Source organism: Rhodamnia argentea, chromosome 3 (assembly GCF_020921035.1).
Source record: "Rhodamnia argentea isolate NSW1041297 chromosome 3, ASM2092103v1, whole genome shotgun sequence".
NCBI lineage: Eukaryota > Viridiplantae > Streptophyta > Magnoliopsida > Myrtales > Myrtaceae > Rhodamnia > Rhodamnia argentea.
Genome location: NC_063152.1, coordinates 33762594 through 33789320, shown reverse-complemented (window position 1 = coordinate 33789320; position 26727 = coordinate 33762594). Strand labels below are relative to the sequence as shown.

The 26727-nt window shown below is 41.2% G+C and overlaps 4 protein-coding genes across 6 annotated transcripts; 2 read left to right on the top strand and 2 right to left on the bottom strand.

The window, feature by feature from the left end:
* Positions 1 to 1389: 1389 nt before the first annotated feature.
* On the bottom strand, positions 1390 to 26643 carry LOC115747946 (pumilio homolog 24). Of its 2 annotated transcripts, none has more exons than XM_030684274.2 (19): positions 26638 to 26643; positions 8395 to 8483; positions 7793 to 8048; positions 7604 to 7657; positions 7034 to 7095; positions 6873 to 6954; positions 6665 to 6788; positions 6452 to 6535; positions 5922 to 6036; positions 5066 to 5216; positions 4848 to 4961; positions 4637 to 4708; positions 4448 to 4498; positions 4303 to 4353; positions 3871 to 3978; positions 3576 to 3776; positions 2767 to 2841; positions 2285 to 2532; positions 1390 to 1947 (listed from the first exon to the last, which is right to left on the bottom strand). In XM_030684274.2, the coding sequence occupies exons 3-19, from the start codon at positions 8027 to 8029 to the stop codon at positions 1818 to 1820; spliced, it is 1959 nt and encodes a 652-aa protein (XP_030540134.1). In that variant the 5' UTR covers positions 8030 to 8048; positions 8395 to 8483; positions 26638 to 26643; the 3' UTR covers positions 1390 to 1817. The 2 variants fall into 2 exon arrangements, with proteins under 2 accessions (XP_030540134.1, XP_030540132.1); XM_030684272.2 differs by having other exon boundaries at positions 8404 to 8483.
* On the top strand, positions 11558 to 14937 carry LOC115747947 (WAT1-related protein At3g30340-like). The gene is made up of 6 exons (XM_030684277.2): positions 11558 to 12050; positions 12361 to 12423; positions 12534 to 12650; positions 12739 to 13153; positions 13678 to 13829; positions 13923 to 14937. Exons 1-6 carry the CDS (start codon positions 11860 to 11862, stop codon positions 14089 to 14091), a joined length of 1107 nt encoding a protein of 368 aa, XP_030540137.1. The 5' UTR covers positions 11558 to 11859; the 3' UTR covers positions 14092 to 14937.
* Positions 15116 to 15810, bottom strand: LOC115747949. The gene has a single exon (XM_030684283.2). It carries the CDS (start codon positions 15746 to 15748, stop codon positions 15284 to 15286), a length of 465 nt encoding a protein of 154 aa, XP_030540143.1. The 5' UTR covers positions 15749 to 15810; the 3' UTR covers positions 15116 to 15283.
* LOC115747948 lies at positions 21518 to 25192 on the top strand. 2 transcript variants are annotated; one of them, XM_030684280.2, is made up of 7 exons: positions 21518 to 21781; positions 21984 to 22445; positions 23676 to 23810; positions 23888 to 23930; positions 24519 to 24590; positions 24686 to 24800; positions 24873 to 25192. In XM_030684280.2, the coding sequence occupies exons 2-7, from the start codon at positions 22126 to 22128 to the stop codon at positions 25001 to 25003; spliced, it is 816 nt and encodes a 271-aa protein (XP_030540140.1). In that variant the 5' UTR covers positions 21518 to 21781; positions 21984 to 22125; the 3' UTR covers positions 25004 to 25192. The 2 variants fall into 2 exon arrangements, with proteins under 2 accessions (XP_030540140.1, XP_048132599.1); XM_048276642.1 differs by having other exon boundaries at positions 21519 to 21781; positions 24522 to 24590.
* Positions 26644 to 26727: the final 84 nt, after the last annotated feature.

Genomic DNA, 26727 nt, shown 5'->3' with positions numbered 1-26727 from the left:
GTTATTTATAAAAAACAGCATTTTTTTTTTGGACTGCCACTATTTTGGAAACAAAACAAAAAAATTGTTTTTCTGTAGTGAACTACCTGATGGAAGGAAAACTTGGCACCAAATGAATGCATATCTCATAATTTAACTCTGCCATTCATTTTTAGAAAAAAGCAAATATATATTGCACCAAATACCTTACATTAGTTGTGAATCGGAAGTTACTATGATTAAAGAGAAAAGGAGATGAACATGGGCAAATTACCAAAAAAGAGTACTTGTGCCAATTCAGTCCTAGATATTTCAATTTGATCAATTTAGTCCTAAATCTCTTGATAATTTGTCAATTCAATTTTAAATATTTAATTGTGACATTTAATCATTAACTTTTTGACAATTTACTAATTCAGTTATAAACATTTCAATTGTAACCTAGTCAAGATCGCCATTTTGTATGATACGACACTAACGTGGGCAATTTTTTTAATTTTTTCATTTCCTTTTTCTTTTCTTTACGTCAGTGAATGTGAAGATGGAACAAGGGCCCCTAACAATCATTTATATTCATTTCCCGGGGTGACGGCAGTTATCTGGAAAGGAAAACTCCTTGACATTATGGGCCTTCCAAGGAAGGGTTCGTGTTGCTATGTCCTTTGTTCTTCTCTTACACGATCTCAAATGCTTCAGGATCTATGGGCCAATTCTCGCCAACCACAGATGAGGGTGTCGGGCCCTCGCCTAGATCGGGGCCAGAGGCATTGGCTGGCAAGGGCCATGAAGGCGAGGCCAGAGGCATTGGCCGGCAAGGGCCATGACGCCGTTGCCTCAATCAGGCGAAGGTCGCCAGCTCTCACCCTTGGCCAGCAATAATTAGCTTGTGACCTCATCAGCTAAGGATTAGGGGGAAAAAAATCAAAGAAAAACAAAAAGTTTGACATTAAATTGACCAAATTAAAATATTTATGTTTTTTTTTTGGTAAGGAAATTAAAATATTTATGTTGAATTGGCACAAATTCAATAAATTTAAGACTTTCATCATAATTTTTCCAACAAACAAAATGAAAGATTAGGCAAAGGGTGAGTGGTGGCGGGGGTGGTGTCCGCCACTGTTGCCACTTTATGAGACAAAACAGTGGCGGTAGCCAAAGTCGACGAATCTGAGTGCTGTCGTTTCGAGCAAAAAATCATTCACGGTGCTAGAAAACTCATGGCCAATCAAGAACAGAAAAATTTACAAAATTCTCATGCTGATCCATGACAAGTATATAACTATTTTTCTCAATTTGTCTCTACTTAAAATACTTTCCTTTTAAAAGAAACGCATGAGATTTACCCTTTTGATTTCTTCCTCATATGAACTGTCATGGAGAAAAAAAGTCTCACTCTACCAAGCAGTGTCCTCAAGGGAAAAAACATTAAAGTGAATGTAAAGGAAGAGAAACTCCTCAGAACTTTTAATTCACGTTGTATAACTCTATCAAGTCCTCATATTACTCTTAAGACTTAGCAAAATCTAGATGGTATAGCAACCATCTGACTCTGAGATCAGCAGACCCTTGACACAAAATTTTACCTCTGCCTTCGACAACTTGTTCTCTGTCCCGAGAACCATCGAGTCGAGCTAGGACTCCTTTTCGGTTAACAGTGCATCACCAGAGCAGCAATCATCAAGGTATCCTAATGTTCAACGCCGATGAGCATAGCATCTGAAGATGCAGGCTTCAGAGTATTTATCCCCATTCTCGCGACTTAATTGTTGATGTGCATCAGCTTAGAGTGATGCGGGCTTCAGACCGCCCCTAATTTCTTGATCTTCGGACTTTGATCTTCATTGTTTGACAGTTTTCACTTTGGGCTGCTTGATGATTGCTTCATCAATCAAGGGCTGCAGCTCTTCTTTCGCCAATTCACAAACCATTGAGTCTGACGACTCCAAGAATGCGGTAATCACTTTAGAGCTGCAGTCAGAACAAACAGCATATATGGAAGTAATCACTATCCCAGTTCAGGTTGAGAAGTTACTAAGTTCCGTTTGTTTTGCAGAAAATGAATTATTTGGAAAATATTTTCTAAGAAACGATCACTTATATAAAAAAATGAATGTACGAATAATATTTTCATCGTTCACAAAAATATGTAGACATAAATTGTTGTCAAAAATGAAAATATTTTCCATTGGCTGATTATTTTAAGCAATATAAGCGATTTTTTTTAAAAAAATGTTTTCCAAATCATTTATTTTCCGCAAAACAAACGGAGCTTAAGACTTGCTGCATTTTATAATCGCACGAAAACCTGTGGCCTTGAGCCCATGTTCTGCATCTCCCCTTGAGCGCCTTTTCCCACAGTGTGACAGCAAAAGGAGGGCAGTCCATGACCAGCTTTCTGATTGTTCGACTGGAATGGAAATTTTGGAGGACATGCTCTTCTTTGGTGTCTGCAGATTTGGGCTGGGCCACGAGAGCTGCTATTGATTCATGTAATGACTTTAATTTGTCCTCCAGAGTTGGATGGAGGATGCCATCGGCTCCCCCAGTGGCGACCTGCATGCATATGAGAAAGGAATGTGATGCAAGAGAGTGACTTGGTCCAGAATATATGACACGTCATTCACTAAGAAATTATCTTTAGCTGTAACAACGGATAATTTACTCAAGTAGGAGGATGTAACCATTTTATGATATAAAGAAGAGAGAACAGAAGTCAAATAGCAGATTTTTTTCCAGTGAAGGTCACACAAACTAGATAATTTCAAACTATCCGATGGTAAAAACTACCTCATAGATGACTTCTTTCCCGAAATTTGAAGCGATTAACTCTCCCACATTTTCAATGCACACATCAACGAGACTCTGCAAGGTTACACAGTACACAGAAGATTATTATTCATAAAGAACAGCCAATCATTATATCTAAAGAGTCTCAAGTACAAACATTACAGACTGACATAAAAGTAGTGGTCGAAACCTTGAAAAAAGTAACATGGCAACTCTAGTGATCATTTTTGGGGATTGCACATTTTTTTTTTCGCTACTAGGACATTATAATCACCCAAAGATTTTGTTGCCAGGCATACATGTAAATTCAAAATAGTTACATGCATAAGTTTGTGCCCTCAGGCAACTCCTCAGAAAAACTAGCAAGCACTTAGCCACGTTAATATACGCGGTTTTTAGTTTCTATTACAAATACCTTTTGGTCTTTCAACAACAGGGAAGTCCCTGGTTGAAATAGCCCAGTAATTTGCCACAAGCGTGCTATAGCCACACCGAAAAAAAAAAAAAACTACTTCCCACCCCATTTTGGAAAGGCTTCCAAAATTTTTCCAAAACATTTCATTTCAACAGTGCATCCCCATCATACTATCTATGGACTAGTTCTTTTTTTTTTTTGGTTCCATTTGGTGCAGGGAGACTGGCCCACAGTCCAAGTCATCTCTGGGCTAAAATCATATTATCGTTTATTGAAACGATGGACCTCTCAATATACAATGAAGAATGGAAAAGCACTGATGAACTTACTACAATAAAAGAAAATGGAAAAAGAGTAGTGAAATATCATTTATTGATGCAGGAAAAGGAAAAACCTCTGCAAGCCCACTATTCACCAACAATTCTCGTCTTCTTATCAACGGATCTTTTTTGCCACCATTAATCAAGTGATCAACCACATCAGGAATTCCATCTTCGTCTTGCTCCTCCGCCACTGCCATTTCCATGTCAGCTTTCCCCTCAACAAGTTCATTTACATCTCCTAGTTCTGCTATGGAATCAGCTTCTGATGCATCCTAAAAGCAAAACAAAAAACACAGAAGATTTGCTAAAACCTTTTAAAAAAATAGTGGTCTCACTTTGAACTTTCCGCTGCAATGGAAAATTTACCTTGCTGCAAAGAGAAGGAATTGATGAATTTAAAGAGGCGAAATCACTGGGACTGAGATAGCGTGAACAATTTGTATGAAGTAGCTGTAACAGCGGACGCCTTCCATTCTGCAAAATGAAGCATGCCAATTCAATGTAAGCATCAACAAAAAATCATTGAACATATCGCTGAAAGGCAACTTAAAAAAATGTTCAACCACCAAATCATTGATAGGATACGCTCACATTGAGTAAAAACCTTATGAAGAACAAGACATGGATTTAGTTTAATCACAATTACAGTATACTAGATGACCGAGCATCTATCTGTAAGAAGAAAATGTAAATGCAGGACTCTTCAGATAAGTGTTATTGACATTTGACACCTCAGCTCCTTTTTCAATACCACAATAATTACCAGCATGATACAGTCAAAACAAAATATGGTCGAACCTTATCTAGAACCAGCTCCTTAAGAATCGTTTGAAGCTCACGCATGATAATCTGTAATCAGAGAACATGAAATCAACTAGAAGTCAATGCCATATTAAAACGAAGAGACAAGCGCCCCTCAACCACCATACAGAATCATACCGACCTTTGTTACAAGCTTAGTATCATCCACAACTGAAACAATGCAAACAAGTACCTAAGAAGAAAACAAACGATGAATTTCAAAGCATTATATCAGTCTATCTAAAATCACAGGCAAGTGGATACCCTATAAATTATTCATATTCATAAAATAAAGCGATTGATGAGCAAGAAAACTAAAGTTCAGCCTTACCAAACTTCCATATTGATCATGAGCTATCTTGCCAATATGACCTTTCATTCCCTTGATGATTTTCTTTCTTTCCTACATGCGGATAGGGTATCAAGAACAACTCTACAACCACTTCTATTCGAATTTCAATGTCAATGAACAAGCAAAAGCCAAGAAGACATAATCCTAATCTATGGACAAATGGAAAGCTGTTCTAACTAGAGGAACAAACCTTAGCACTCCCATGTTTGATGCACAACATTCCAATTTGGGATCCATCTCTTGTATGGATCATTCGGACAAGAAGAGGACCCGATAACTGTTGGAGTACATCTCTGGCAGAAGACTTCAAAGAGAGATAAATTAATCGGAAGCCGCAGCCACACGAAATAAATTAGGAAAGATCTCCTCTATAGAATATGCTGCTTATCAAGACTCGCCCAAATTTACCTTGTCAGCTATGCTAAAGTACTCCACCAACATTCTGTGGATAATTGAGTGATCAACAATCCCTTTCTCGAGAATTGGTTGAATAACTGAACTCATGTGTCTTAAAACCGAGGATTTCTGCAGGCCAAGCTTTGAAATGACATCCACTAACCTGATAAACATGCAACCAAGATTATACTTGAACAAGGCCTCCCAGGACATTTAACTCAGTTAAAGACTAACAAAACTTTGCAAATGAAGCCCTTAGAGAGAGAGAGGTGATAACTCATGATATACATGCCAGACTTCCTAAAACAATGATGCTATGAGAACTCGCAGGAACCTTTCCAAATGTGACAAATATTCTTATTTACCAAATTTGTCCTGTATTCTTCATATGCGAATGCCATTGCACCAGATTCTCTAAAAAATAAAAAAGATGGCACAGAAGCTTCACTTCATCTAAGAATATTAAAGGGAAACACTTGTTAACTGTTTGTTATTGTTGACAACCAAATCTCTATAAACACCAATCAACAGGAAAAAGAACATGTAAGAACTTGAAAATATGAATTGTGCAAATGTTCCGAGAGTTGCTATTTCCTCAATGTCATTGAAAGGGAAAAAGACGGATCAAGAGTCATTTCACCAACTTATACAAGTCAAAGCAGTAAAGGGGATGATTGTAATTATTTGAAACCAAAATTTTAGACTCAAAATGTGAAAAAATGGCTAGAGTTGACATGAACACATGAGACAGATGACACAGATCAACAGTCTTCTTGTTGTGGTTTAACATAACAAATAAGAATTAACATGGTTATTACTGATTTCTCATTTGAAGGATCTGATTATAGGAAAAGTGTAAACCATTCACCTGCTTTCTTTCATAGACACAAGGTCCTTAAACAGCTGTAGCTCTGTTGAGTATAATTCCATCAGGAGTGCTTGTTTTTGAGTTGCATTTGCCAACTGGTACACATGCTCAATTACTGCAAAAAAAGTTTGCTCAGATGATTACCCCTCAAAGATAAATGAACCTGTGTCAAACATGGAAAAATGGTTATATCTCCTTGATATTATTCAAAGGGCTTGGGCTGATACAGCAAGCAATGACAACAAAGTATCCTAAAGTATCATGTAGCTACGCCACTTCAAGCAGATATATATCACCACTTAAATACTGTGGAATCAGCTAAGCCTGACCCATATAAAATCTACAGTGACCTGTGACATTTCTCATTCGGAGACAAAATCAAGGTTTTCTGTTAATCAACACTCTTTGAACTCTGAACTAGTATAGCACAAGCAAGCCCAATGCACTTATGGACCTCTGGTTATCAGACATATAGGTGCTGAAAATAAATCTAAACAAGATAGAGAAATGGCTGAGCAATAGATTCATACCAACAGACCCAACCATGTGACGCAGATGAGACGCAACATGCCCATGGAGTGAGGAGATAAAAGCAGCCAGCTGCGTTTTTGAGGCTGCAACAGAGTGGAAAGAGTAGAATATTCGTATCATGCAAACTGATCACAAGCTCAAAAAGCTTGAAAAATAATAGACGACCAAATGTTCCTCTTAGAAACTCCATTAAGTTCCAGTCTAAGGCATACCGCTATCTAACAATTTCTTGACCAGATGAACTGCATAAGTATTGCATGCAAGGTTGAGAAGATGTGGCTGAAGCTCCCCGAATACTTTGTCCCTTTCTGCTTGAGAACAGTACTTGATGCAAGTCTAGGTAGGGTATAGAAATCAGGAGATGACATTGTAGGACATATAACTTGAGTGCCAGAGGAGAATAGCAAACAAAAATTATACCTGCAAAACGCGAGATGAAACATGGGAGCCAGCAATTTCAGAGATTTTACCCTTCATCTTTTGCAGAGCTTCAGTAACCAACCTGGCGACGACATGCTAAGAAGTCAGTACAGTGAGAAACATACAACAACTATGCAATCCACAATTAAAAATCTACATACCGTGACCTGTCCTCCTTGGCAATGTCGTGCTGTCTCATCTTTTCCCAAAGATGTGCAAGCTCCTGAGAATATCACATGATTCAGCTAATGCCAACTTCATTCAGATTAGAGAAAAAAATAACACCCAGAAGTTTCATTCAGCACTCTCATGCTTGAGAAGACTCAATTCCCATAAACCAGAGTGAAATCTCCATTCATTACAAAGTAAAACACAACAAGAACTTTAAGGGAGCCGCCAAAATGAAAAATAACATTGTCACTGTGCATCTAGTCAATATGGAATTAAGCGAATCAGAATATGAGAAGCTTAAGTTAAACAAAAGCTTCTGAAGAAAAGAGTTCCTTTTTGTGTTTAGGACTCCTAGGAATGACACAATCCAAGAAGAAAATAAAATAAAATTCAGGCACCAAATTTATATCCAAAATTGGCCATTAGTATGAATTATGTCAATAATAAGACCTCACCATTTAGTCTCCTTGTTACTTATGTAAAACGCACCTCCGCCAACAAATCATAAACATACTCTAAGAGAGAGAGAGAGAGAGAGAGAGAGCATACTATTCTAATACCTGTTCAAGAGTGTAATATCTTTTTCTTTTCTGCTTCCTAGCCTCTGCCAGTTCCTGCACAAACAGTAGTCCCCATCAATTTTAGTAACCCAAGATTTAAAAAAGCTAACAAAAACAAGTCCTCAATTGCATACCTACGCCATCTTATACTTCCAATATAAGTGAGGTATATGAATTCAAATTGCTCACCTTGGCGTGCAAGCGACGTTCTTTCTTCGTCAAGGGCGGCTGCTTCTTCTCATTCCCAGCATCCGATTTCCTATAATTCAACTGTTTGCGTTGCTTTTGTAGCCTTGACTTATCTACGCCCTGGGGCATGGACTTCGAGCTCACCGGCTTCGCCTTCTTCGAAGCCAGAGCCTCCGAATCCTCCTTACCATGCTTCCTCTTCTTGACCTTCCTGTTGACCTGGTTCTCAATCGCCATTGCAAGCGGGCGCTCCAACCTTTAACCTAATTTAGTGTATTACAATTCACATCAGCTGTTATCGCATGTGGGTCGCATGAAAACGGCAGGCGACAACTGAAAACACACAAGTGCCCATCCTAATTCCTAAGCTACGCCCGAAGCCGAAAACGCTTTGCAAAAAGCTCTTGGTTCCCATTCGCGTGCGTGAAACATACGAGTTTGGCAGTGGTTTTAGAACACAGCATCAAACGAAAACGCGAGTCGCAACCAGGAATCGAAAGCGAGCTTCTTTCTAGTTCTCAAAATCCTCTCTTTGCCAATGGAAATAACGGGGATTTGCGCAGAATGAACGAGACGATGATGAGGATTCAGCTGAAACTCACACTGCGTACCGTGCCCTTCTTCTCTGATAACGCAATCGATCGGTGTTGACGCCGAAGATCGGAGATGAGCGGCTGGTCAAGAAATTTCTCTACTCTCTCTCTCTCTCCTCTGGGATTAATCTTGTGGGGTTTTTGAGGGTTTATCAGAGTCGATCAGTGGGCGGGTCTGGACTGACCCGAGAAGAGCCCATCCTAGGCTTGGCCCGAAAGTTAATTGGGCTCTAAAAATAGCCAACTGTGGATCACATAGCACTCAGGGCTGTCAAAAAAAGCCCAAATTGTCCTGGACCGGCGAACCGAACCGAACCGAACCGAACAGAATAAAAAATTTAGGTTCTTTTCGTCTTTGGGTTATATTATTATTTCAATTCAGGTTAAGGTTCGGTTCGAATTTTCTGACACCCCTAATTAGCGGTGTCCGAATCGTTAACATCGAGCTTCAACGTAATTGAGAAGCTCAACGTGATATTTTCCCCTGATACAAACACCATATTATCGGGGCGAAATCTCCATGAAACGGAATAAGCTAGAAATTCGCTCGCAAAAAGTATAGAAACGGATCTTTAATATATTGCTTTGATTTGACTCGAGGATATGCCGAATGGAAACCGGATGAAATTTATCAATTTCACTTTCATTTTCAAACCGAACAAGGTTTTTCTTGAACTCTTCTAACGGTGACTATTATAATATTTAAACATCAAATCGCACTTTTATTTACTGTTCAAAATAATAATAATAATAATAATAATAATAATAATAATAATAATAGAGCGCTTATTTTAGATGGGTTATCCACGTGAGTGGTATGCTCTCGCCTCTCCTCATTTTTCTGCAAATTTAACATAGTTTTTAACATAGTTCCCGTTTTGACCAAAAAAAAAAAAAACGATAGTTCATGTTAGGTTATCCCAAATCAGTTGTGGAAGGAACTTGTGATCGATTCATAAGTGCAAGAAAAAGCTCAACCTTGAAGCTAGTTTTTGGAATGAGAGAGGCCTAAGACCATCCAACACTGGTATCGAAGGACCCGGCCCATTCCATGTTTTCAGCTTTATGCTATGTTATTTTGGCCTAAAGAGAAAATAAATACACCTCCACTAAAATTTCTCAAAAAAAAATAAAATAAATTTATAGCTAAGTCAATAAAAGATATTTTCCATCCGAAACTAAAAGATAAACAATTCTTAAACCATGGAACCGAAAAAGGAAAAAAAAAACCATGAAAATAGTTATCCTAGACAAGCAAAGCCTACAAATATGACATTTTATCATATGTGGCACGCGCGATGATAATAAACAACCAAGTGTTCCACGACAATGGGAAAAATTTTGCAGAAGCCGCCCACGATTTCTCCTGTTGAGTTGTCATCATCAGCCGTCACGTCACAAGGATCATATGCTTGAGCATCTAAGCCAAACTGTATCAGGGCAAACCTAGGGCAAGAATTATACCGCAACTGGCAAAGTGGCAAAGACAACAACACGGGGCTTGCTGCAATCCATGCACGCACAGTAGTGCTTTCAGTCGAATAGGGTCCAAAGCAAAGTCCGTATTCCCTTCGTTATCGTGGCTGATGAAAACTTCCCCACATGGCCTCAGCTGTGTATTCATCTGCTGTCTTACTATTGGATGACTACTCGGATATATTCAATTCGGCTTGTCGCCCTCTTGCCGTGCTGAGAGCGGGAGACTTAAGAGCCTATGCATTGTGCCGAGTGGAGTTGCGGTCGGGGATCTTGAACAGTAGTCGAGTTACACTCGAGAAAATCGCCGTGTTCAAGATGATATCTTAAAAGGGGCTTAGTCTTTAATTTGTTAACATCTAGAGAAGGTCGATTGGTTCGCTGGATACAACAGTTCAGATGCAGTGACGGGCGCGAACCGACCCACTTGAATATTTTTCAAGCTACATGTGGGAAAACAGTGAGGGTGCCCGAGGACATGATTCCCTTCAAGGGTTTATGCCATTTGCAAGCAAGATGGGATGTATGTGCATAGATGCTCGAAGCTTGATCATGAAAGAGTGGTCCTGGTCTTCCCACGGAGTCCCCATTTGGCCCATGTCTTGTACTTGAGTGATAGAATTTTTGTGTACTTGAAGCACAATGCAACCAGATGTGATGAGGAACAACACTTCCCGGAAAAGCTCAAGACAGAGACAGTTAGCATACTACTTTTGGAATTAGCGTAAAAGCATGCTCAGTTCATTGAAACTGTTTGGGGTCTGCTTATTCGAGGAAAATTTCGTGTTAGACATTCTTTTATAACCGAGCCATTCGTGCAGCAAGAACCAGGGAAACTTATGTTGAATATCCAGACAACAGGCGGTTTTCGCTCTTTGATTTGCTAGCTTTTGTTGCGTCTTCCGTGAATTAAGTCTGCACGGTGTTTCTCTTCTCAAACCCGACAAAATCCATGAGATACCGTATTAACATTTCGTGAACCGGCTACAGCAGATGATCAGTGCAAAATCTGGTATCATCTTCATCTTGTGGTGTGGTACCGGTTACCATCACTTCGCAGGGTAAAGTTTCCATAATTATGCGGAGAACGAGAAAGTTACAGGTCAAAATTCAAATGATTAGTTTCATGTGATCTATGATATAGTCGTCTTCAATAAAATACGGGACTGAAAATGTAACAATATGAAAGAAAGCCGGGGCTGACACAGACAGTAAGGAGCCAACAGAGAGTAATGAAACTATATTTTATCTTCTGGGACATGCATCAGTAATAATGTGAATTTGGAGATTGCCAAAGGAAGAAAAGGAGCATCTTCGTCAGATTTGATTACGGCGATTTCTGTTCATCGATTTGGCCAGCTTTTTTTCCCCAAGATCCGGCATAAGTGCTCTTCATACTCCACGTTGGGAAATGAAATGCTGATCAGTCAGCTCTAATGAATGAGGGAATTAGATGCTAAGTATAGACGAGGGGAGAGGATCCATTTATAGTACAATCCCACTCAAAGATGCTTGTTGGTTAAATATAGCAAAAGTTCTCTAACAGTCCATTTTGCATCCTAAAAGAAGATGATCTGACATTGGAGGCTCGTGCTTGAAATCTGCTTTTTGGTGATTTCTCGAGGGATGAGAGCACTGCGATGTCAATGGCTGCACTGTTTGTGTTGCGAGTTTGTAAGCGATTCTCAAACAATCTCTCCTTGTTGGGAAGGATCAGTCAAAAGGAAGCAAGAAAAGAAGAGAGAATAAGCCATTAAACTAATGTCAAAGTTGCTTGCTTAAAGCACTGATGTGATCTGAAGAATTTAATCGTGCTTTGTCCCCACTTATTCCGGGGGAGAGAGAGTCCCCCTGGGAGCTACAAAAGTCTGCGTTCTGGGGGTAATGACTGGCAATAAGAGTAATCTCTTCTGCACCGTCGTGTTCGAGAGAGAGAGAGAGAGAGAGAAGATAGAGAGGAAGGAGGCCTGCCAGTGCCTCCTAGAGTGTTGAGTTTGAATGGCCATAGGGAGCAGCTGCGATGAGTGGAAGCCTTTCTTCGTGATGCTGGCCATCGATTTCGCCTTTGCAGTCGTGAATATTCTGCTTAAGAAAGTGCTTGAGGAGGGTATTGATCATTTGGTCCTGGTAACATATCGGCTAGCGATTTCAGCCATTTTCCTGTCTCCAATTGGTTACTTCTTGGAAAGGTACACTTTTCTAAGTCGGAATCTTGTTCTAGAGAGCTCTATGGAGAGTGAGATGAGCATGCTGTGTGTGCTCATATGGCTTATGTATGGCTTAGTTGTCTAGCTTCAATGTGACTCGGTGCCTAGGCTGATTTAGCTGTCACTCTGCCACAGTTTGATCTTGAAATGTCTCGTAGAGTACCATGAGTTGTGCAATATCCACGAAATCGGTTACTAGAAGTCTTCTTTTTCATTGTTTGTCTTCTGTGTCTGTGCTTTTCAGACCAGTTCTATGTCCGGTATGGTAAACTGACAGCGTTCTCATCTGTAGGAGTACCAGACCAAAGCTGACGATTAGGATCTTATGTTCTCTCTTTTTCAGCGCCATTGTAGGGTTAGTCGCCTCAACTCTGGTATTCCTTTTTCAAATATATGCTCCCATCTGAAGAAAGATGTCGCATTTGCTACAGAAATTACTGAATCAAAATTTCATTTCTCTTGCAGGGCATCGCTCACACAATTCTTTTTCCTCCTTGGTATTCAATACACGTCAGCGACTTTCTCGTGTGCCTTCATTAACATCGTTCCTGTTCTCACATTCATCATGGCCTTACCTTTTAGGTATATTAGACCGACTGCTAGAAGCTTAGAACTTTTGAGTATGTGATCCAGGAAAACAAGTGATCGGTCTTTCATGTTGGTACCGCAGGATAGAGATGGTGGACATGAAGAGCAGCAGCGGAAGAGCCAAAATTGGCGGTACATTGGTGTGCATTGGTGGGGCTTTGATGTTGACTCTTTATCGAGGAAGGCCTTTGTTCAACTCTTCACATTCACAAGCCGTTATTTCAATGCATGATCATGCCACCAAGCTCAGTTCAGCTAAGAGGACGCAGAATTGGACAATCGGCTTGATTTGCTTGTTTCTTGGAACATTGCTCTGGTCTCTGTGGTTTCTTCTCCAGTCCAAGATAGGCAAGAGGTATCCTTGCCAGTACTCAAGCACAGCCATTATGTCCTTCTTCGGCGCCATTCAGTCGGCCACTTTGAGCTTCTCCACGTCCAGGAGCCTCTCTATTTTTGTCTTGAAAGGAAGAACTGAAGTATTCGCCGTTATCTTCGCTGTAAGTATGACCTCATTTGGAGATAAAACCGAACCACAAGAAATTTATGCTGTTGCATTACGTTCAATCTCCATGGGACTCTAGGAATCGGATGCCGTTGACGACTAGATGCATGAAATGGAGAGAGGATAGTTCAAGTTCATGCTTTACAGTGTAATATGTATATTCAGCAGTAAATAGCTGGAATTTATAGGTGCAAGAGCTCTCCATTCGTGAGGCCAATCCTCTATCTGCATTCAACTTCTTTCGGTAGTTCTGTTCAGGTGGCCCTCAACAGGATCCGTCTTTAAGCCAACCTGGCAAATGTTCCATGTTCAATCCTCAAAATTCACACTACTGAGGGAGAGAGATGCTATAACATTTAAAAAAGCAATCTGAGAATCTAAACTATCAAGTTGGACCTGCTGCCATATTAAGTGATCATGGTCTGGAGAACATAATTTTGGATGAGTAAGTTCTATTTTGACTGATGAAGAAAAAAAGTATTCTTTGACTATATAATTGTGTTGTATTGCTGTCTCTAGGGTATGGTAGGTTCGGGTTTGTGCTTTGTCGGGATGTCGTGGTGCGTCAAGAAACGGGGTCCTGTCTTCACTGCATCATTCAGCCCCCTCGTCCAAATAATGGCGGCGATGTTTGATATCCCCATTCTGCACGAGCAGCTCTATATTGGGAGGTGAAAATTGACAAATACCCAAAATTGCCTGTGATGTGTTTAGAATCTGCATGTTGCTAAACTTTTTCTTCTGCTTCTGCTGTTGTTAAGCAGCTTGCTTGGGTCGGTCATTGTAATCATCGGCTTGTACATTCTTCTGTGGGGCAAGAACAAAGAGATGCAGGATTGTGTCGTGAAAGTAGCTCAGGAAGCCGAAGAGATCAAGGAGCAGGATCCGAAGTTACAGGTCGTCACGGTGTCGCACGAGTCACAGAGTACCTAGTCTGTTGCTTCTGTTTATGGTACCAGAGTCTGTAGCCCCCTTTCTCTGCCCCCTCGATTCCGACCCCTCCATTCCTACTTGTGTAGAGGGTTCATATGGTTGCTTTGTGCAAAGCACAGTCCGTCGCTTTGTTTTCCGAAATAGATAAAAGAGCGCCTCATTTGGTACGCAGTGTTCAGCAGAATCCTGCACACATGATTGAGTGAATCACTGGAAGAGTGCAATTCTGTTCACTGTTGTATCATAGAGAGCGTAAAAGTTATTCATTAATGACGTGTTAGTGCGCCAATTCAATCGCTTTCTTTTGCCTTTTTCTTTCTTGGGCTCATTGGTCTAATTTTACAGCGATAATCTGCCAGATTCTGCAGCTTCTTTAGCGTTGATTCTGTTTGCCCAATATTCTTTTTCCTTTTTCTAAGTCAATTCGGCTATCTGACTACTGTTGCAGCTCTTCATCTGTTTAAAAAGCGACATCTTGAGAAGTTTTGTCAAGGGACTATATTGATAGCATTAGCCTTAACATGTCACGATCAAACCCCCAAGGCACATCAGGATCAACAGGGTCCGTGCAGTACTTTTCCGCCAAGCGGAAGGGCAGTCGTTTTCTTTTCGGCCTTAAGAATTCCCAATCGGTAAGGCGAAAGCATAGTAGACTGAGCCCATTTCCAGATAAACGAAATGAAGGCCTTTCCTAGAATGGAAAATGATGCAAGATCAGCACCTTCAGCTACAAGAAAAGACTGTGTTCTGGTTTTTGATTGCTTAAGATCAGCATTATGTGTCTCTACAATGTACATGGCATTTACATTGCTCAGTCCATGACTAAGCTATGACTGCCACCGGCGAAAGTCCAAGGGGAGATGCGATCCTGAGTTTTGCATCAGGCAAGGACTCTCTTCCACCCAACATTCAAGGAATTTTTCCTCGGGACGAACCACTTTAAGATGCAGAGATGAGTGCAGCAATTGAGTCCGCGAAATAGATATATGCAGAGAAGAAGAGCGCGGCAATTGAGCCGGGGACATGGAAATGACTCTACACTCCATTGGTGTAAAACATGGTAACTTCAAAACAAAGCACCCTCACGGTTACACGAAAGCTTATTCGGCGCAGAAAACAGCATCAACAAGCAATTCAGCAGAGAAACAAACAAACTGTTGAGTGTGCTCAAGCAGAATGCTCAGTCTGCTGGTCACTCTTCCCGCTTTCCTTGTCCTTCTTCTTCTTCTTCATCTTCCTTCTTCTTCTTCTTCTTCATCTTCTCCTTCTTGCCATGCTTCCCTGGCTTGCCATGGTCCCTCTCGAAGTGATCCACAAAGTCGGACACATCCAAATGCACGCCGGGGTCGTTGGTCGTGTAGCTCCCGCCCATCATGATCGAGTTGTTCACGGCCTGGAAGTTGCTGTTCACGTACGTGCTCATCGAGTCGAGCTCCTCATCGGGGCCGCCCGATTTCTCGTCCATCTCGCTCTTCAGGGTGGCGCCGATGTTGTGCCCGGCCAGCGTGACGATCCTCACGCCGAGGTCGTCGTCCTCCTCGGATGTCAGGCTCGAGCCGCCGGGCCTGTGGAGGTCGGGGATCCGGCCCACGATCGCCGAGACCATGTCCCGGACCTCGTGGTCGAGCTTCTTCGGCTTCCCCTCGTCTAGAGGCATCTGGTTTTGGGGAAGCAAAGAGAGAAGAGGGTGTCCTGGATTGGGGTTTGGGGAAGATGAGAATGAGCTGGGATTTTAAGGGGGAATGAGGAGTGAGCTCTGTGTATTGGAATAAAGGGAGTTTTGCTTGAATGGCAATGCAAGGATCCTTTTGTTTTTTTTTCACATGAGCCTTGGGGTGAATAAAGAGAAGGGTTTTGCTTGAGGAAGGGTTTTAGCTTCTAGGGATGCTTTTGTGAGCTTCAAGTTCTTTGCTTTGCATTTCAACTTTTTGAGGAAGGGATATAGAACTTGATCTGTTCATTGTCCTGGAATCGTTTTGACTAAATGAACTCCTAGGACCGTTTTGCTTGATTTTTTTGCATTTGTTTCTTATTGGTGATTTAAAAAAAAATCTACAATTTCATCATAAATATCTTATATTGGGGCGACGGATAGAAGGCCGGAAGTGAGAGTTACCCGGATCATCCCGTCTAGGAGGCGAACACCGTAATCCGACGTCACAGCCAAAGCTAATTTCCCATAGAAAAAACTCGAACACTTGCGTAGTTACCTTTAGTGCGTCCTATTCAAAGCCTCCATGTATAAAAATGCCATGATGAATCTTGTGCGAGAACCCGATGAAACATGCTTTAACGGTTACAAGATGCGCAAATCCAAACACGGAGTTCCTTTGGCCGGCCACGGGCAATGTTAGGCAATGACTATAACACGAAATATACTATCGACGTTTTTATCTAATGGTTTAAGCTTTTGTATAATTGGCTACAATAGCGGCGGGGATTGAAAACTTGATATGTGAAAACAATTAACTGAGTATCAGGCCGAATTGGGCCGGCCGGGGTAGGCCGCAAACCGCTGTGTGTGGCCAAGCCTTCATACTGCTCCTTTGGACCGGGCTAATCTCGTGCTGTGTTTAAGACCGAAGCCCACGATGGCCCAAGTGGCTATTCCCAAGCTCCGTGCGTAATTCGTTCACCTAAAGACAAGCACCATTCATCGTCCATCGTGGTCCAAATCCAATACAAAACCAAGATAGATTGAGTAGCTCCTTGCCAGCTTTTACGGTCGATTTCAGTTCTCTGTCGACCCTTTTATGCCCAACCGGATACTGAATGTCGCAAGATCAGAAGTTGAAAGTAGAAGCTACGGCTAAAAGGTGGGAAAATTAGAAAAAAAAATCCTACACTTATTGCACTTCAGTCAATTCGGTCCTAAATTTTTTAGTTATGCCAATTGAGTACTAAATCTTTTTAAGTTTGACCAATTGATCCATCTGGCCAATTTTAGCTAAATTGTCCTATATAATATGGCCGGCGCTAACATAAATAAAATATTTTTTATTCTTTGGTTTTTTTCATTTTTATTTTCTTTTCTGCTTTTTTTTTTTTAATCGAGAACGGCAAAGGTTGCCGGCCGACCCTCATCAACCACAAGCGGTGGTCGGTGACCCTCAGGCGAGGGCATCGTAGCCCTTGCCGGCGGCGGGCGAGGCAACCTCGCCTAGATTTGGCAATGGCAAACCTCACCCAGCCCTCTCCGAACATTGTTGGTGGGTGGCCATCACCCGAGATCGGGCCATAGGCGAAAAGAAAAGAAAAAATAGAATAAAAAAAAGCAAAACAATTTTAAAAGGTTGTCCACGTGTGCCGTATAGGACAACCGGTATTAATTGGACCGTTACGTGAGTGTTTTTTTTTTTTTTTTTTGTATCATAATTGGTCAGATAGACTTAATTAACAAAACGCGAAAAGGTTTATAACTCAATTGACATAATTGAAAGGTATAGAATTGAATTAGTATAAGCACAATAAGTTCGGGGTCATTTTTATAACTTTTTCCTCAAAGTAGAGATGTCAAAATAGGTCAAGAACCCACGTATTAATCCATTTTTATGAGTGTGGGTTATAAATGGGTTGTCTAACAAACTTAAATGGGTCATAATTTGATCACTTAACAATTTAGTGGGCCTTCAATAGGTTTTAAATAGGTCCTAAACAGATTGCCTTATTATTTTAAGCAAGTCATAACTCATAATAAGGTTTTCTATTTTTTTATTTTCTAATTTTTGTTTTTTCTTCTTTTTTTTCCTTTCCTTTGCCTTTTTTTTTTCTCGACAGTCCGGCGAGGATCGTCAGCAGACCCTCGTCGGTCATAGAGGAGGGCCGACCGGCCCTTTTCTTTTAGCAAGGCACATTGGTTTACCACGTCACGGAGTTTATCTTTCCTTTTCCCTTTTGGACCAAAATAATGAGAGTGGGAGAGGGACGAGGAAGCCTCATCGACGCCGTCATTGCATGTCCAACATCAAGTAAACGAAAATTATGATCAAGTCCGCTAACGGTGTTAAATTTCTTAACGGAAAAGACCAAATCAAGTGGACTTTTTGAAAATTCAAGTGCTAGATTGACGGGAAAAAGAAAATGTTCAAAGACTCATGGACAACAGACGTCATTCTCTTCTTCTTTTCTTTCAAAAATCATGGACAACAGACGTCTTTATCAAAAAAAATTTTGACGAAAAAGAATGATGAACTAAGGCACGAAGAGGATATTCAAATTCCATTTGGCTAAGAGAGGATCGCTGCCCTGGTCAAAATTTGATCGTCTATCAACAGTCCACGCCAGTTCCAAAGGATTGACCTGACGCATGAAATTCTCGGGACACCTTCGTCGCCCCGTCGGGCCTCCGGAGGTCACACCGCACCCCGCCCTTAGATCATCACCCGCCCTCGACTGGGTCATCTCCGATTGGGATCCGACAGCCACAACGAGCGCTTCGCTTTGTACTCGTACATGCGAAACTCGTCCCGGCTGTAAATCTCGTCGAGCTTGTCGAAGAAATGTTGCGCGTTGCATGCGGGGTCATACAAGGAATTGGCCGAGCTGTAGTCGGCGGGACGCGGTCGATTGCCGGGCTGCCAGCCGTCGCCGAAGCCCTACAACAGGCAAATGAAGGAGGAGTTGGAGATAGGAGAGGAAGGAGGAAAAAAAGGAAAAAAAATAAAAATAAAATATCTTTAAAAAAAATTAAAAAACATTTACTAAATTTGTATTTCATAAAAAAAATTTAGCAGTATTATTTTTTTTTATCAAATTATTAGAATAAGTATTATATGGTTTAGTTAAATATAGAAATGTTTAAGAAGTATGGGTTGGTATGGATCATTAAATTTATACTATGTAAAAATAGATCAAAACGAGTTAAGTGGATCAATATGGATTTGACCATATTCGACTCGATTTAAAACAATCCGATCTATCCGTATGACATCTCTACCTAAAAGGTAGGACTCGACCGCCACGCCATTAAGATGGAATGATGCGTAGGTTACTATACTAGTACTTATATGTCTCGTTCAATAGGTTTAGCTAAGACGGTAGCGTCCACATCGTTGGACCACGACATCGGTGGCGTCCACATAGTTGGACCTTGACATTGCCGAATGCCCCGAGTTAATGGGATGGCGTTGGGCAGAAGAGTTCAGGACGATGAAGACGGCGGTGGTTCGCCATCGTTGTAGGGTGGGAGGGGAGAAAAAGAAGAAAAAAAAAAAAAGAGGTTAGAAAAAGGAGTGATTCAAACCTTCCAACCTTCTTCAACTGTCTCGTTCAACGATGGCTTACCTGCTAGGCTGCTATGCCATTACAAAATTCTCAGACACAAACATAAATTTATAGAACGAAGCACTGCATAATTGACTGTTTGCCTCCTCCTCCTCGAAGAAAGATAATTCAATATATATATCAAATCGAGAGTAAAAGGTATTATTTTTATTATTATTTTATTCTCTTTTGATCAGTCGTATTTCCATTGTTTTTTCGACTGACGTAATCCCTTGCGTGATCGACTCATTGACACACGTGTCCAAATTTCGGGCCCCAAATGAAATCATTCCATGACCAAACTTTTAAAATCGTATGATCTTATGCGGTGTTATCTGCCTGTTTCTATTAGAAATGGATATCCCAAGTTCGGATGATTTTGGAGAAAAATCGGGTACCCGAGTAACGCGTGCCGATGACTAGGTTTGAGGTTTTTTTTTTTTTTTTTTTCAGATAATAAATGTCGAAATTCGTCTAACATAGTAGGATTTAGCTGTGGAATGAATATTTATTCCAATATCAATATATTTCTTGATGACACGTTCATTTGTTTGCTCTTTATTGAGACGCAGTATAGAAGTTCCGTATTGGAGAATTGTTGTGGATTTGAGCGGTTAAATATATTCCAGTTGGTTTATAATTCAATAACTTCAGCTTTTTGAATGAAAGTGGATCCAATTTGATATGTTGGCAAGTTCGGACTTAGCCTGGAGATCTCCCCAAGCCAAAGGTACCATACCATGGTGTCAAGCCGATGGTTAATCGGTGGGGCCTTCTAATCTATTTCGATCTCTGGCGATTATATCGAGGAAAGAAACATCAATTTCTATTTACAATAAATTCCTTGCATTTTATAATTAATCGTATTTGAAGTAAACCACAAATTTTGATTTATTGTAATAGTATTGTCAGATTATCCTCTAAACAAGGTATAATTGTGAAATAATCTACTACTATTATAATATATATGAGACGTTTTTTTGTTTATAAAAATCTGTCTACTATTGATTATTACTAATTAATGATAAGATCATGATTATACTGTATTTATATTAGGAAAAAACATTTAACTAGTGATTCATAAACTGTAAAACAAGGGTATGGTCTTGAAATAACTATTCCATTCTGCAAACCAAACTGAAGAATAGCTATTCCATTCACAATCCTACTCTATTTTTTCTTGTCTAATGTCGAATTTTTTTTTTTTGGTCTGGGTTTAATGTCTAATTGACTCCCACCATATTCTTTTGCTAGTAAATGAATTATTTGTCACATACCTTACTAATGACAAATTCGTGCGTGCAACTCCACGATCTTGATTCGGTGCATTTGATGCGATTGCCGGACCAAAATGTATTTGTCACACGCATGAATGAATGTTAGAATTTAGGTCAACGAGAGGGAGGACAAGACACGTTAAGAATGGCGAGTGAGGTGGTAACTTATACCAAGTATTTTTCTCATAAAAGATGTTCACAAAAGGATTTCGCAAGTTAAATATTTAGAGCGAATCGAGTGGTGAGAGACTCTACCGCCGATAATTCTCCTCTTAATATGTCTCTAATCACGCGCATATCATATTGACTTATGACCAGCCCTAACCCATAAAAGGGGCTAGATGTCAAGTCTAAATGTCCCTATTCATGTCATTTCTGTCACCGGATTATATAAAAAATATCAAATTTGTTTGTGATTTCAAAATTTTGAATTTTACGTACAAAATAACGTGACCTAAGTGGGCTCAAGCATGTTTATGTATTGGATGCTTAGACCCGAAAAAGGAAATTGCGAGATCAAATATCTTGAAGTTGTGCTGCGGGTGCCATAGACGGGTTCGGCGAGCCGTCAATCCACCATCAAAGTTCACTTTTAATTATCGTCTACGAAAATGTTGTTCGGATCTGGAAAATAGTCTCTTGGATTTTTCCTTGGTTTGCTAATTTCTTATCTCGAAAATCCAATGTCAAATTTCATCCTAAACTTATCTATAAAAAAATCAATTTACTTTTTCACAAACATTTATCGAATTGCAATTAGCTTCGCCACATCGTGTTTTAAGACAAGCCTTCTATCGTCCACCTGAACGCGCGCTGTCTTTGCCAGTGTACCAGCAATTTTGGCGTTTTGTAGTAACTGCTTAAACTGCATTTTAGACCAAAAATCAAGAAACCAAACACGACCCAGCGAGCGCGAGAGAGAGAGAGAGAAAGAGAGAGAGCGCTCAACTCATTTGTGGCGTTGCGTCACGTCACTCACTGCCACCGCCAACGACATAATTAAAGCCGAAAAGGAAAATTTTTTCAGAAGCAGAATGAGTTTCGCGTTGTTGGGTCGGAAGAAATTGATGGGCGAACTCTTTTGGAGGAGCCTGGCGGTCCCTCGTGCCTCTCCGGTTTGATCTTTCTCTGCGCCCGAGGTTGCGTTCCCGGTGTTCTGTTTTTTCCTGTCTTGCAATGTGTTCGGTAGCGATTGAGGTCCTCGTTTCGATTTTCTTTGGTTCTTCGACGCTTGCCTGATGCGCGATTTCTGTGGCCGATCCGGGTGATTGTTTTCGGGCTTGTTTTGAGCTGGTGCGCCTGGTGATCGTTCGAATGCCGTTGATGGGGTTGTCGATTACTTGTTTCTGGTAGGCGATTTCGAGAGGTTAATTAAGTTAGGTCTTCGAAATCTGGGAGTGGTGCATTGTGAGGTGAACCTGAGTTTGGGAGCTGCCGAGGCTGTGTAGGAATTGCCATTTTCGGGCTTTGCTGAGCACCTCAACCTCATCGCAATATGCATGGCGATGGATCCACCGCTGCTGTGGGCTTGGCTGATAAGCCCTCTGAGGATGAAACCGATGTCGAGAAACAAGGTGAGGTGGTGGTTTTGGTTCGGGAGAGCGGCGGTGCGGCCGCAATGGATAGTTTGTCCACTGGCATGAATCAGACGACGCCAGTGACTATTGTGGTGTCTGGTGGCGATTCATACGTGGCTCCAGAGCCTGCCGCGAAGGATTCCAAGGCACTGGAGTGTGTTGTTGAAGAGCTTCCCTCGGTGGGTTTCCCTAAAAAGGGTTACTTATCGAGGAGTGGGAGCTCTCATGAACAATGCAGGTATGCTGGACTTGTTTTATATCCTTGATTGCGTTGGAAATGAGCATGAAGCATTCTTCTGGTCAGCATACTTGGTAGTGAAATCTGTTTCTTCTGCAGGTGATGGATGGTTTGATTGAATTTGTTTGATATAATGGCATGCTTCTGCATTTGCTTTCTTTGGGTATGCTAGCGATTTAGATCTGTATCACAACATTGGCCTTAGATTTATATCTCCCTGCATGTTCTCTATCCGGAGTTAAATTAGTCAGCTCAAGAGAACCGGGCTGATGATATACTGTTTAACTAGTATATCGATACACGGTTCCTGGACAAGTAAACAATGCCATACATGTCTCTATATATCTTTCTGTTGGACTCGTATATACTTATCAATCTGTTTCACCACGAGGACAAACATAGCTTTCTCCTGTTTCGGGAGAAATCTATCATGTTGCAATGGGATTTTAATGCAATCATCGCCAGCACACTGAGCTGATTGGACATGTGATCCTGACACGATGATCTTCGAATAAGAAAAAGAGTGGGTTTCCAGGGTCCCCAAATGAATTGGCTTACATTGGCCAAACCACCTGGGCACTGTTGAAGAATTTTGTGTATGCCTTGTGGTCGTTGAAATAAAGATTTTTAGTTTTCTTGAAAATAATGTCGAGTTGATGATTATTTGCATGTCACTTGAGCTATGCAGTAGAGTCTCTCGTGATTGTTTGCCTGTCACTTGAGCTATGCTGTAGACTCTCTCATTTTTTAATGGTTATTTGTTTCTTGGTAACAGAATCTTGTAAAATTGCTTTCACCTTCCTGTTATATAGGTTCTCCTTCTCCTTTTTGAGTTGAGTTTTCACATTGCTTGACTAGTTGACAGACTTTCAAGTGAGCTTGCTAGGTTTGTTGGGGAAGTATGTTGATTGACTATTACAGATAAATAGAAGGTTAAGTTTATAGGATCGCAGGGTCAACAACCCTCTGAAATCCATAGTCAGTCAGGAGGACAGCAGGATCCCATTTGACTTTCTAATATCAAATATCCTTGACTGCATGATTACACAACATAACATCTGTATATGGGTTTTTTCTTTGGCTTGCATTCCGGTTTGTGTGTACGTACTAACACACAATTGTAAGTGGCTTTAACCGAATAGTATGTTTTTTCATATTTATATGTGGAAGGATGGACTGGCATTACTTCACCCGTCACACATGCCCTTCATTATTATCGATTTTCTGCAGAGTCTGTCAAGAGGAGAAGGAAGAAGATTTGATAGATCTTGGATGCCAATGTCGAGGTGGCATTGCGAAAGCGCATAGATCATGCATAGAAGCTTGGTTTCACACCAGGGGTTCAAACAAATGCGAAATATGCCAGTAGGTTCTCTAAATGGCGCTTCATTTCCATTTGCTTCTAAAAGATACGCTCATGTCTTTTTGGCCTTTTAATACAGACAGGCAGCTGCGAATGTGCCACCTCCAGAGTCCCATTCTACTGTACGTACTCTCTATTTGCTTCCGAAGCTTACATCATTGAAACGCCATTTAGTCTGTCTTTCTAATTATAAGTGAACTATCCTGATGCATAATTCAGCCTCTTTAACGCGACTTCACAACTTTATTCATTTATGGATACTTCTACATACCTACAGCTCCTGCAAAATCTAAACTCAGAAAGCATGGATATTTCGTATATCCAATTTATGTATTAAGCGCACACTACCATTGTTTTATTGGTTTTTTTTTTTTTCCGCAGAGATAAGCCCTCTAACTGTAGTATGGCCTTATTTATAGCTTGAGATGTAAAACCAACCATGTAAATTTTGAAGTTGGGATTCTGGTCCAGAATATGTAGCTAAGCTCTAATTTAGGAGAAAATCCAAGCACTGAGTTTTTGTATCCATAAGTCTAGTCTTTTGTTACATGACATGCTTATGCCTCACTTTCCCTGCTTTCCGGTGACTGAGTCATTCATGACGGTAGCTTGGCATAACATAAAAGCATCAAAATCGTTTTCTTTCACGGTTTTTGGCGGTATATCTACAGCATCTCATGTACACATCTCCATGTAATCTTTGTATGTAGCAGCCAAGTTTCTGGATCTGGAGGATTGATCCTAGCTACGGGGGGTCTGGTGTTCCAGAGCAACATGGGAGGGTAAGGAACTATGGTGGCACATGTTGCTTGACGCTGATTTTAACAAGGAAAGATAAATTTTAGGTCTTTAATATGTGGATTCTTCCCTAAAACAGGCCTGTTTCAGTCCACTCTGGGTGGCTTTCTCAATCCTCGTTGGTGGTCTTTTTCTGGACGTGTTGATATCTGTTACGCTTGGAGTTTCTGCACTTCCTGTTAACATTATCATTGGTAATCGGTCCTCTGGCTCCTTATAATGGTTCTTGTGTAGGCGTGTAATGATGCTGAATAGATGTGCTGCAGGTGTTATCGTTGTGCTTGGACTTGGAACTGCTCTACGGCTTGCCCTTGAATTCTGCCATGAGTGGGGCATGAGGAGGGCGGTGCAAAGGGTGGAAGCGAATGAGAATATCAGGTACCACCCTTCATTGTAGGTGTATCTGTACATGGTAGATGGCACACAATAGTGGATCGTAGATTCTTTTACATTGCCCATAGATCTTTTCCTTCTTTACGTGATGAGGACACATGCTTCCCATTGCGGCGGGATTTCATAGTGAGTTAATTCTGTATGATCAAGCAGTGACAACCTGAGTTTGTGATGAGGTATTATGGTTATCTTAATGATCCGACGGAGTGGATGAATTTTGTTTTGTTCTGCTTTCGCTGCTTTCTCTGTGGAGCTTGCTTCACTGCTTTACTAGTGATTAGATGCTCACAACAATCACTAAGGAAAATACTGAGTAGACTTTCTGACTGTGAATGCTATTGCGGGCCATACGTCGCGTGCCCGTCGCTTTTGAGGCCAAAACTCGTGAGTGATAGGATCACATGGGCTCCGCCTCACCTGTGTTCGGCTCATGCAAGAAGTTTTTCCACGGTTGTAGACTCGCATTATGCGTACATTCCATGCGTGCTGTTGAGGAATGAGTTAGTTGAAAGCGAAACGAACGATTCGGCAGCAAAAGGATGGTGGCTATGACTGTTGCCTTGTTTAGGAACAGAGACGACACATCTAGGTCATCACCCTCCGCTCTCTCTCCGACGACTGCCAGCCAGTCCCCGTCGTTGGGCGGCGGTAGTCGACCGGGGGCTGCCAGCCCGTCCTCGGTTGGTCAACGACGGTACAATTGCCCTTGGAAGAGGGAAAGGGGAGGGAATTTTGCCATCAAATCATCTAAAGCAAGGGAATTCAAAGCTAGCTGTCTCTCTCTCGGTTGCAAATCCTCATCGCTATTTAGGATTTGGACTCAGCCACGTGCCTGCGAATAACTCTTCTTCTCTTTTCCTGGCTCTCTTGGTAACTTTTCCTTTTGTCCCGTTAAGGTATCCAATGTCACTTTTGCTAAAGAGGTTGGCGTCGCCGACTCTTTTTCACAGTCAAGAAAACAATCATGGAGCACACGACCTCGACCGCCCACTTTAAATTCCGTGAAGGTCGATGCAGCCCCCGCTCTCTTTTTTTTGTTTGTTTCCCTCGAGCGCACGCAGTTTGCGACGTAGATCTCGGATCCACTTGCCAAGCGAGAGCTCGCCACGTGTCTCGTGGTCGTAGCATTTCTTGTCGTAGGACGTGACGGGAACCGAATTAGAGAAAAACCCCCACCCTTTTTTCCGGAGGTATTTGTCGTCTACACACGTAATGCGAGGCAAAATAAAGCGAAAGCAAAGTCGAATTTCGCCCAAGAAAATTTCCAATTTTTTTTTTTCTGGGAAACTTTTTTAACTGATATTTTATTCGAGTCCGTTTTCGAATTGTTCAAGGAATTAATACGACCTTTTTTTTTTTCTTTTTAATCTTTTCTTCGACTTCGTTTCGCTTTTTCCTCGTGAATTAAATCGCCGAAATTTAAGATAATTAAATATTGGCGGTTAAAATATCGCGCCTCGTGCCGGACGAAATTAGCACCAGATCCCGCAAAAAATAAAATAAAATAAAATAAAATAAATCAGATACTTAGCCGCAAAGCAAAAGAGAACCGCGTCCCGCTCCGGCTCGGACAGCACCCGCGCTGGTTCCTGGAAAGTGGAAACTCCTGCGGACCCGTAACACGCGCGCGAGTGCCACGCGCTCTCTCGGCGCGACGATCCCCGGACGCGTTTTTGACTGGACCCCATCTCCCTCCGCCACGTGGGGGGAGCCCATTGGTTCCGTGAC